This window comes from Neopelma chrysocephalum, unplaced genomic scaffold (genome assembly GCF_003984885.1).
Source record: "Neopelma chrysocephalum unplaced genomic scaffold, ASM398488v2 Primary Assembly neopelma1_175, whole genome shotgun sequence".
Lineage (NCBI taxonomy): Eukaryota > Metazoa > Chordata > Aves > Passeriformes > Pipridae > Neopelma > Neopelma chrysocephalum.
The window spans coordinates 323,613-336,102 of record NW_020897837.1 but is presented as its reverse complement, the minus strand read 5'-3'; the positions used below and the strand labels follow the sequence as shown (position 1 = coordinate 336,102).

Below are 12,490 nucleotides of genomic sequence, written 5' to 3'. Positions count from 1 at the left end.
CTGGAGCAGGTCCAGAGAAGAGCAACAAGGCTGGGGAAGGGACTGGAGCACAAGTGCTGTGAGGAGAGGCTGAGGGAGCTGGGGCTGTTCAGCCTGGAGAAGAGGAGGCTCAGGGGAGACCTCCTCACTCTCTGCAACTCCCTGACAGGAGGGGGGAGCCGGGGGGGGTTGGTCTCTTTTCCCAGGCAACCATCAGCAAGACAAGAGGGCTCAGGGTCTTCAGCTGGGCCAGGGGAGGTTTAGGTTGGATATTAGGAAGAATTTCTTTGCAGAGAGGGTGATCAGCCATTGGAATGGGCTGCCCAGGGAAGTGGTGGATTCTCCATCCCTGGAGGTTTTTAAGGTGAGACTGGATGTGGCATCAGTGCCATGGGCTGGGAACCACGGCGGGGTTGGATCAAGGGTTGGACTTGATGATCTCGGAGGTCCCTTCCAACCCAGCTGATTTTATGATTCTATGAATTCCAGGGGTTTTTAGGGAACCTGCCCATGTCCCACTCCCTGACCTGGTTGTTGTGGGGTGTCCCATACAGGGCCTCCACCAGGTCAGCAGCTCGTTTCAACAGCATCTCCTGGGGGAGGAACAGAAAAGAGACATTTTTAACAGAAAAAACCCAGTGTTTGTGCGTGGCCACTCTGAAAACTGGGTTACAGTTTTAATTCCTCCTTACAGAGGAATTATTTGTCAAGTATCTGAAAAGTGAAACCCCTTCCAGTGTCTCCCACCAGACATCCCAGACCATCTGTCCCTTTTCCCTGCCAGTGGAGAGCCCAGGGCTCCATCCTGACCTGGAGCTCTCCAGAGTCCTGAACCTGCTCTACCTCACCAGCCTCAAAAAGGGAGACTCATTTCAGATGTGTCCGTTCCCTACTGAATTTCCATTTATTCTTTTGCATAGACACGTAAACATGTGCCTATAATGCAATATATTCCTTTGCATAGACTCATAAATACGTGTCTATAATTCAAAATATTCTTTTTGCCACTCTGGATGAATGCAGAGGACAGTGACCACAAACTGGGAAAATATCTGCACTGGACTCTCATTTTAGCAGCAAAGGTTCACAGACAGTGTTGGAGCTCCAACAGATAAAAATTTCTGGTATCTGTGGGTTCCACACAATCACATCCTTGTTTGGACTTACAACTAATTGGGGAATAATTTCCAGATGTGATTGTCATTTAAGACATAATTTTGTCTCTTTTATGAATTAGAAGTGAAAAACACTCCGTATTTATTTGACTGAGTGAAATGCTTAAAAATATTTTACCTTAGCTAGTCTTTCAGGGTCACCAGGATGTCTTGGGATGACCTTCTGCAGTCTTTGGAAGCCATAATCTATGGTAGGTTCATTTAAAGCTGGAAGGAAAACATAAAACCCCATCATATTACATGAATATATATATTTATTTTTATATATTTATTTATATATAAATATACCTTTGAGATATACCTATACATATTTAAATATTAAAAATATATATAAGTATATATAAATTTTATATATATATTATATATATAAAATATATATAATATATAAATATATATACCTTTGAGATATACCTATGTATATATAATACCTTTGAGATATGTATATTTGAGATATATATCTCTTTGAGATATACCTATATATATATATAAAAAATATATACCTTTGAGATATATGTATATATATATATATACACCTTTAAGATATATATTTGGAGATATTTTGAGACATATATCTTTATATATATATCCATATATATATATATATATATATACTTTTGAGATATATTTCTTTGATATATATTTATCTTTGAGACATATGTATCTTTAAATATATATAATATATATTTATATATATAAAAATACATATATAAAATATATATTTTTATATATATAAAAACTATATATAAAACTATACATTTGTATGGCTCTATCTCAATAAGGGAACAAAGAAATCATGACTTCTGCCCTTAAAACTGCTCCAGTTCTGACTTCTCACCACCAGCAAAGGTTGAATGAATAATTTGGGAGACACAGCAGCACCATCACAAAATACCTCTTTTCAAGGTGAATGTGTTTGCTCTGGACAAACCAACCGTGGGGCAGCAACAAAGCAAATTATGAGACAAACATAAATGAGAGCAGGTCTCGTGCTGTTGGTTGTGGAGGCAGAAATCAGAGTGTGGTGTTTGCTTTTTTAATAAACACGTTCCACACATGCCCCCGACGTTCTGCAGCCCCAAAGTAGGGCACAGCTCTTCCTTAGACACGTTCACCTCTCCAGTTGTGTTCTGCAAACATCACCATTCCCTGGAATGATGGGAATCTCTGGTGGATAAACCAGGAGATTTTTGACCCAGATCTTTAGTCAGCAAGAGCTGGCAGAGCCCTCCCGGCACCGCTGACGATTCCAGGAAGCTTCCCGTGCTTTGTGTTTGTAATTGGGAAATAAGGATCTCATTTCTGGTTATTCAGAAGGAGACTCCGATTTCCACGGGTGCAGAACCCAAAAGTCAGCTTTGCCTGCCTCTAACACATCAACAGTGGGCACCAGCACAGCCCCAGGGATGTTTTCCTTAGAATTTCCTTGTCCTTCAGTGTGTGCATTGGAACACAAACGCCACATTCATGCTGAGAATCCTGCTCAGAATTTCGTGGCACATTTAATAAGTAACATGTGCAAGTCCTTCAGCACTGCCCTCATTCGGTGCTGGATTTGATCCTCCTGTACCATTTGTGATTCTTTTGGAAAAAAATATCTTTTTTTTTTTTTTAAATGACTGGTGACTCTGGCACAGCTGAAAACCCCTGATGGCAAGAGATGCTGATGGCACTCACTGAATCTTCCAAAATATCCTCAGCTCCTTCCAGGAGAACCATCTCAGGCACCAGGAGGATGAAACTATCAAGTGAGACAGACTATTCCTCTGTTTGTCTGTGTCTGTCTTTGGTATAACGACATGAAGGTAAAAGGTCATATTCCCCACTGAGATACATTTTATATTTACTTTTTATTAAATGGCATGGCATGAAGTTTAAATATTACAGGAGATAATCAAGTGGGAATTGAGTAGAGAAAACCCAGACCTGAGAATTTAGTCTTGGCTATACTTAGAATGTCTTTGCTCTCCACTGGGAGCCATTCTGGTTTGCTTAAGGAGTTTAATAATACACATTTCAACTGCCACAGAATCTACATCCCATTTGGGAAGAGGAGGGTTTTTTGGGGGGTGGGTTATTTTGCCAATAATCCTGAGAATTATAGGCCAGTTCTCTCAAGAGCCTGTACATCATCATGTGCCATTTCTCTTCTTGATTACCAATCTAATCATTTGAGTTATGTATCTTCAGCAAAAGAAATATGAAACATAGAGGAATCCAAACATATATCTATGTACACAGTTCACTAAAAATAGCTAATGGGAATAGGCAAAATGCTAATTTGGGAAGAAGAAATTGGCCATTGTTCAACCAACATTTTTCCAATGGATTGGCGTGGGGATTTTCATCCTGATGGATAAACAGAAGCAAATCATTTCTCAACAATGCTGAATTGTTCTAAGGACTCAGCCCTTCTGAATCAATGTATATATTATGTCTTTCAGCACAAAGCTTTTCTGTACAGCCTGCAACCAAATTGCCTGCTACTAGTTTCACTCATTAATGAAACAAAAATATCTCTGCCGTGAAATCCTGCTAAAAAGCAACATTTATGGGAGTAAATGACACCTTGCTATAGAATCCACCAGCAAGTTTAAACAGTTCCCCCACAAAGCCACTTCCACTGAGAAAAGAGCTACTGGATCAGTAGTGATTTATCTGTGTATTAGACAGAAATATGCCAAAATTATATCCCAGTGCTTTTGGGTTCCTGGGTTCAGGGACCATGAAGGCTGTTCATTATGCCCTGGAAAACAGACATCTGAAATTAAACCCCGCAGAAAACTGATTCAGGCCCTGCAAAAATGCCTTTGGCCACCCTCACATCCAGAGTTTCAGGCTCGAGGGGTGTCTTGAACTTCCCAGAACATGGTTTAAAAAACTGGGCATGACACAATCCAATGTTTGCAAAAAAGAGCAGCCACCTAGTGAATAAACTAAATTGTCAGTGAGCCCATGAACCTCACTCTAGAATTACTGTTTTAAGCCCAGGTTTGTTAAGGTCAGCACTGGGGAGAGGCCTAAACGTGCCACAAACTGACTTTATTTATGCAGGGCTCCAATGGATTGTGGGCACTGCTTCCTCTTCTACGTCACTCCCAACCCTCCAAAAGCCGTGCTCTCATTTTAAATACGTTGTGACTCGCTGGAATTGGAGGAAAAATAAATCCTCACAGCTGAGCAACTGCTGCCATGACACCTGTCTGGAGCTGCAAAAGCTGCTCAGCAGCTCAGCCCGGCTCAGCTCAACGGGGACCGGCTCCGACACCCGACGAGAGCAGTGCTGACATTTAAAGTATTAATTATTTCACCACACATCAAAGCACATAAGACTGTGGAAGGAAGATGATGTTATGAAGATCTGCACAATTTACCCTGAGTGACAGCTCGTTCTGATGTTGCCTTGGGAGATTGTGCTCTCTCTCCCCCTCTCCAGCGGTTGGGAAAGGGCCGCGTTCCTTGGGAAATGCAGACATTTCTTTGGGAAAGGGCCACGTTCAGGCACCTCAGCAAAGCCCTGCAGCTCATCTTTGCTTTCCTCCACGAAGCAGAGCAGAGGGCAACCAGTGGAAATGAAATATGGACACCTCCAGGAATATCCTGAACCCAGAGGGTTTGGAGGGAGATGCCCAACCTTAAAGAGGTAACAGAGAAAAGGCACCTGTGGCCTTAGATCTTGAATCATGGAATTGTTTGGGTTGGAAGGGACCTTAGGGATCGTCTCATTCCATGCCCTGCCACGGGCAGGGACACCTTCCACTAGCCCAAGTTACTCCAACTTGGCCTTGGACACTTCCAGGGATGGGGCAGCCACAGCTTCTCTGGGCAACCTGTGCCAGGGCATCACCACCCTCATGTATCTAACCTGAATTTCCCCTGGTTCAGCTTGAACCCATCACTCCAGTTCCTGATGAAGAATCCCTTTCTGGCTTCCCTGCAGGCCCCTTCAGGTACTGTACATCTCTTATTCCCTGTGTCTCTCACAGATCAAGGCAGTGGCAGGAGCACATGTTTGCTGTCACCTCAGCTGTGTTCTGGACAAGGGCACTCACCCTTCCAACCTGCAGAGCTCTCTGCATCCTTGCAAGTGTTGTTTCCCACAAGACCTCCTCAAATCTACTTACAAGCTGTAGCAAACCAGTAGCTTCCTCTCCTTGGAGCCTGGCACAGAGTCTGACACAGCACAACTCCGAGCTCAGCCTTTCCCACGGATGATTTTATATTGCATTGCTCTGACAAGGGAACCCCTGGAGGATTTCTGCTCAAGCAAGGAAAATTATGTTCCAAATCTCCCTGATATACACATTTCCAGGTTAGCATCCCTGTGACAAGGTAAATGCAGAGCTGTGATCAAACCTGAGATATGAAAGCCTGCAAGACATGCCCTCAGCTGGCGTAAACTGATGTGTTATTAAAGTCAGGGGAACTATAATGGAACTACTTACAGCAGCAGAGAATTTGAATTTGTGTAGTATTAAAAGGAGAATATGAGGCTACTGCAAGATTACCAGCACAGAAAAAAAATGTCTTATTGTTGTAGGAACAGCTGATGGGAGAAAAGTGATTCAGAACATCGAGATGGGTCTGTGCAACCTGCATTCTCATGGATCAAGGTGCACATGGGGGCTGAAAGTTTAGCTGTGGGGATTTAAAAATGCACTCTTTAACTCTCATTTCAAGTATTTTAAGGATGTATTTAAGTGCTGACATTGGTTCAGCAGCTGCCATTAGCACCTAACGAGCCATTTCTGCAGGTTTTGGCAGTTCTCTCCAGGACATCGTTGCACGGCTGCAGGATCCCCTCGGCTTCACTTTTCCAGCTGGGAACCTCATGGAAAAGTCCAGACAGCCCGTTCTGGAGATGAGAGGAGTTTGATGGCTGAGCTGCAGCACCCTGAGTGATAACCCTGAGGAGTGGAAATGCTGACAGACCCGTAACTGCAGCAGTGCCAGCACAGCACACTTTGCAGGAGCCCATTATAAATACACATTATGAGCTCCCATAACAGCTCCACTGTGGCATTTAGATTTACCCTTGAAATGTATAGCTAATTTTTATATTCATCTCTTCAACAGTTTATCATTTTCCTCTTCAAACCATCTTCCTGTGACTCTTTAAAAAAGAAAAAAGTAAAAGAAAAGCTCGAGTATAATCGGGTCGAGCATAAATATTTGATTGTATATTAAATATTGGGAGATACAATACTGGGATCACTGTTGTTTCCATCTTTTAGGGGAGTGTTGTCTTCTGGCAGTTAAAGGACATGACTAGAACCTGTGAGACCTATTTCCCTGCCTATTTTTCCTGTACCACCACAGGCAAGGGGTTAATCTTCATCCTTCTGTGGCAACATCTCACATATAAAAGAGAAGCACATGTCTTTCTGTAACTGATTGCCCATTTCTGATGCCCTGATAAAGCTTCTGAGGTCTGGTTTTATATGAATAATTATTCCCCTTATACCTTTGAAGTCCCTACAGCCACCCACTCTCTGTTTTTCATATGACTTGACCCTTTGTGCTTTTCATCAGAGGTTCCACCTCAGCACTTGATAATTGTGAAGGACTCGATACAACATGACCCTGATAATACTGGAGCTGTTTGTTCTTGCTGCTGTTCCTGGTTCTGACAGAATTACATCTTCCCCTGCTTTTGGTTTGCAGGATTTCACACTTTTCAGTCTCCTGGGCTTGGTGTTCAATGTCTGCATTTCTTAGGGTTTTGCCAAGTGCAAGCTGAAGATATTTAGAGGAGAAATTCTCATTTATAGAGGCAGCTACACTAGTTATTAACACTTAAAGTATCAAGAAAATAATAAACTTCAATTATCACAGGAAAAAAACAGCAGATTTTTGCTATGATGCCCAAGTCTACACTACCAAGAATTATTAAATCTGTTGAACTTTCCTATGCAGTATTTTATATGTATTTGTCTGCTACATTCTACCCAACAAATAGCTGCCCTCCTGTGCTCCAACTGAGTATATTTTGCTATTTATATTTTTCTATGGATGCACACGAGCCATTTAAACAACCTGGTTTCCTGAGGGTGACCTGCTGGTAACTTCTCTGCTGTCTGATAACATGGTTGAGCTCTTCACCCTTTCTTGTAGTGAGGGATTAATTGAGATTTCATCCAAGAACCTGCTGGAACTGCACCTTTGATGCTCCACAACCTTTCTGATAAAATCTGACAGCAACTGGGGAAGAAGTTTGAAAGCTGGGGGAGTTCTGAAGAAGCCTTAGAATCAGAGAATCATGGAATCAGAGAATCAGAGAATCAGCTGGGTTGGAAAGGACCTCTGAGATCATCAAGTCCAACCCTTGATCCAACCCCGCTGTGGTTCCCAGCCCATGGCACTGATGCCACATCCAGTCTCTGCTTAAAAACCTCCAGGGATGGAGAATCCACCCCTTCCCTGGGCAGCCCATTCCAATGGCTGATCACCCTCTCTGCAAAGAAATTCTTCCCAATATCCAACCTAAACCTCCCCTGGGGCAGCTCCAGGCTGTGCCCTCTTGTCCTACTGCTGGTTCCTGGGAGCAGAGCCAGACCCCCCCTGGCTCCCCCCTCCTGTCAGGGAGTTGCAGAGAGTGAGAAGGTCTCCCCTGAGCCTCCTCCTCTCCAGGCTGAGCCCCCCCAGCTCCCTCAGCTGCTCCTCACAGCACTTGTGCTCCACACCCTTCCCCAGCCTCGTTGCCCTTCTCTGCCCCTGCTCAAGCCCCTCAACATCCTTCCCAACCTGAGGGCCCAGAGCTGGGCACAGCACTCCAGGGGTGGACCTCACCAAGGAAGAATCACTTCCCTGCTCCTGTTGGCCACACTATTCCTGATCCAGGCCAGGATCCACTGGCCTTGGAGACAGAAGGGCCCTGCCTGACCATGGCTTCAAACCCAACACTTTTGTCCACGGGGCCGCAGCAGTTTCCTGATAACACGAGGAAAGGGGGGGAAAAAAAGCCACCCTGTTATTTTCCTAGCTTAGAAGTTGTTTTTGTTGCTATTAGCAGCACCAACCTGGGGGAATTAATCACCCAGGTGAGGCTCTACCTCAGAGCTGTGTTTATTGTTTGCCTGCCGTGGTGGGAGAGCTGCAGGTTCTGGGAGAGACAGATTGGGAAGGTGTTTGGCCAACCCTCGCTCCAGCAGCTCCACTGAGGTTCCTCAACATATGGCAGGAGCACCCACTCACTCCTCAGAGGATGGGAACACACATCCCCGTGCCAGGGACAGCAGGAAAACAGGCAGAGGGTGTTTAACTTTCTTTTCTGCTGATTCCTGTGTGCAGCTTCACGTCCTTTTTTTGTGTGGAAGGTCTCAAATTCACACCTCAAGGAGCTGCACTGACCTGACTCACACCCCCCCTGGATGGTACAGATCAGTCTTGCACTTAAAACAGCTTTACAACAATAATAAGACCTTTTTTTTTTCATAGAGGAATAGACATTTTTATGACACATTTCTTTATTCTAACCCTCTTTCAGCACAGGCACCAACAGCTCAGTGTTGAAGACACCGAGGGCAAGGCCTCAAGGAGCAGAAAAAGAAGAATTTTACATTTAAATCTGTAATAAAACCTGACAAAGTAATAGTATCTCTTCCTCTAAAGGACCTGCAAGGTGCTGAAACATAAAGGTACTTGCACACAGGCTTGATTTGTCCTAATCAATTTGAGTTGACTCAAAATCAGTTCCAGTCAATGGATATAATTTCAGTACTTTTGATTAACTGTGGATTAGGCCTCTATCATAACAGAAATAATCCTTTGTCACTTAAACTTATATTTCCTTAATTGTAACTGTAATTGTAGACTTAATTCTTGCTGCAGGTTTCTAGGTGTGGCAGTTGTATGAATAAATAGATTAATACACTAATTTAGGTATATAAAATGGCATAAAACACTACCAGGATCTTCACATATCATTGATTCTTTCTAAAGTCCTGAGCTGTCGGATTTTCATTCAAATTTTTCCACTTTTGGGAAAATTCTAAGTAATTCATTCAACAGGTGGCAAAGTTTTTACCTTCATATTTTTAATTAAAAATTTCTTGGACCTTCATTATCATTTTTGTATTAAATTATTATTTTAAAATTGATTTTTATAATACACAAAGTGTATTTAATGAGGATTGTGGGCAGCAAGAGGCTTACAAAAATTAAATAAATTTTGGGAAATCTGAATACGATTTGTAAGTCCTTCAACTCAAAGCTAAATCCATCCTTTAGAACTCAGCATTCTCCAGCCATGGTTTATAATTCCAGGAACTTTAGTGCATACATTGTGTGTCATCACTGTCACTTCTGGTGCTGACAGGGCAATGAGATGGTCACCTGGTGCCACCTGATTTCTCCTTTCAGGTCCATATGTTCTCTAAATAAGTTGATAATCCACCTAAGAATTAGAAAACCCCAGATTTGTTTTCAGCTCTTTTTGGCTCTTTTGGTACAAGATGCTCTCCTGGTCCTCTGGGATTACCCTGAAAATGAAAGGTTCTCCCCAGCCAGAGAGGAATGTAAAATAAATACTGTTCTGGATAAAACAACTTCCAGAATGTGGAGCAATGTTACCACGTTCCTGTACATTGAATTTCTGATAGACAGACCCACACTGTGGCAGCATGAGCTTTAATCTGGAAAAATCACATCCAAAGTGCCCGAGTGGCCTTCAAAGAGCAAGAGGACAAATGAATAAATAAACACACAAACCAAGCTGAGAGTTGTCAACACCAGTCACCAAAATAAAAAGCTGGGAGCTTTTTATCAGCCAAAATCAGTCACCTACCTGTGTAAATAAACCTGCCTGGTGCACCTTTGCAGAACTGCTTGGATTTGTAGGATAATGTGACTTCGACCACGCCGGGAATGTGCCGGGGAGGCGTCTGGACTCGGATGGCGTGAGGGGTGATGAGCTGGAATGGCACCAGGAGAGGGACAGTCACCTGTCTGTGGCACCCTTTTACTTCGTGAGTAAATAGCAGAATAATATCAGAGTAATAAAAAGGCTTGGGTTGGAAATGACCTTTAAAGACCACCCAGTGCCACCCCCTGCCATGGGCAGGGACACCTTCCACTAGCCCGGGTTGCTCCAACCTGCCCTTGGACACTTCCAGGGATGGAGCAGCCACAGCTTCTCTGGGCAACCTGTGCCAGGGCCTCCCCACCCTCATCCTAAAAAAATGACTTCCTTATATCCCTCTTTCATTTTAAAACCATTACCCCTTGTCCTGCCATCACAGGCCTGAGTTAAAAGTCTTTATTCCTATGCAGGAGACACAAAGTGACACATCTGGTCCAGTTCTTTGCCTTCAGGAGAAGAAGACACGTTTTAGGATGAATTCTCATCAGGAAACTTGTACTGTTAAGCCCATTGGTTAAATGCTGGCTTATTCCTGGACCCAGAGGGAATTCTTTCTTTATTTCTCTCCCTTTACCTGTCTCCAGATGCCCGGAATTGTTCAGTCCTGTTCTGGCTCTTGCTGAGCAGTTGACCCCAATAAGATCCCACAGCAAGGAAAACACATTCCCTGAATTCCCCCGACAGGGGTTAACATGGCCTGTTTTCCACCCCACCACTCCTGGAACAGGGATCACCACTGTTCCTCCTCAGAGAAGGGCTTCTTCTACCCACCTCACTCCACACCAGCATGGTCCCAAACACCACCTGCAGCCCATCGAAGAAGTTGTCCCCGATGATGATGACCATGGCCCCGCCCGTGGTCCAGCCTTCGCTGGGGCTGATGGCTTTGATGCAGGGGGTGGCTGAACAGAACACAAAGGACAGCAGAGCATCATGTCAGGAGGGCTTTTTGGGTTGTTTTGTTTTGTTTTTCTTTTCCCCCAACAGCTGTTTGGAGCGCTGGGTGTAAATCCTTGGAGCGGAACGGTGAAATCCTGCAAACCTCAGGAGCAGCTTCACCCGTCCACACCTGGGAATTTCTGAATTCCCAGAGCTGGCAAAGGCTTAGGACAAGTCCTCTCCAGCCATTCACCCATGAAGGCTGCCTCACCCTTCCACAAACCCCAGCAAATAAATAAATAATAAATAAATAAATAAATAAATAAAAGCGTGTTTTCTGCCTTGCAAGTGTTAATTACTTGCCTATTCATTACTGGCACTTAACATGGTGTCATTAAAGCCTAATAGGCCAACTGTAGTGAGTGTAAAAATGAAATGCTTAAATGATTGTGCAGAGGCTGTTTAAGCAAAAAAAAACAAACCCAACCCAGCACCCCACTCATTAACATGTGATCCCACAAAAACAAACCCTGTGGAAAAAAAAGAAAAGGCAGAGTCAGATTTGTTAAATTTATCAATGGGTGAAAAAAGATATGGGAATATCAAATGTCTCCTCCAATTCCTATCAGGAGACAATTTCTAATCATTTTCTTGATTTTATAGAGTAGATTTTTTTTTTCCCTCTCTCTTCCATATGTTCAAGGCCTCTGGACTACACATCCCATCAGGAACCCAATATGGTTTCCAGGCCATAACCAAAGTCAATCCATCACTCCATTCCCAATGTTGACAGGGTCAGAGGTGGAGGGGAACTTTGGCAGTGCTCCAAAAACACGAGACTCCTTTGAACAGCCAGTCAATCACATCCAATCAGTCAAGGAAAAACTGGATGGCTTCCTAGGCTAGGAATCCTGGGATTTTCCTTCTACCATTTCACTGCCCGCTGGGGGAGAATTAACACCACTCTGAATTCTTTACTGATTCAATCATTTTCTTCCAGTTCATTAATTCTTCTTTTAGGTTGATACAGGGCACAGTTAAGAAGTGGGGCAGCAAAACATTATAATGAAATAATATCCTTGCTTGTCTTTTCTACTAACATCACCAGCTCTTCTCACTTTCCCTGGCTGCAGGGGAGGGAGAAGCAGACACAAGATAGCATTTTCCAGTAATTTGGAGCGTGAGGGAGGTGGAATGTGTCAGGAATGAACATACAGGGAGAGGGGAGAGGAGGGGCTTTGTTTTCTTTTTTTTTGAGGCTTAGCAGATACGAGGGTTTGTAATTGCTTTAATACAGTCCCCAACCCATCCTGGAGCAGGCCATGAGCCTGGCTTAGCCAAACAAACTCCCATCAATTAGTGTCAGCTCCCTCTGTGCATCGTTCTGCTCCGTGCAGAGTTTGTTTAAGGGAACCAGTGACACTCTTTCATACACATCTTGTGCTGCAGCGGCTCTGTTTAACTAAGATGTCATGTTGCCTAATTTGCCTGAAATCAAATCTATCCCAGCTGAATGAGAAGGCTGAAATTTCGATGGTGCTCGGTGTTTTCTGTGTTTTTCATCTTTGCAGCACATACTAATTAATAAATTGGAGGGGGA

The 12,490-nt window shown here is 43.5% G+C and overlaps 1 protein-coding gene across 1 annotated transcript in view; it reads right to left on the bottom strand.

Annotated features, from left to right (window-relative positions):
- EBF2 (EBF transcription factor 2) overlaps positions 1 to 12,490 on the bottom strand; it is a 131,729-nt gene that overhangs the window by 10,869 nt on the left and 108,370 nt on the right. Inside the window, 5 exon segments of the mRNA XM_027701948.1 lie at positions 1 to 108; positions 484 to 572; positions 1,273 to 1,361; positions 9,937 to 10,063; positions 10,783 to 10,913. The exon segment at positions 1 to 108 is cut by the window's left edge and continues 245 nt beyond it. Of these exon segments, the coding sequence (XP_027557749.1) occupies positions 1 to 108; positions 484 to 572; positions 1,273 to 1,361; positions 9,937 to 10,063; positions 10,783 to 10,913 (544 nt within the window).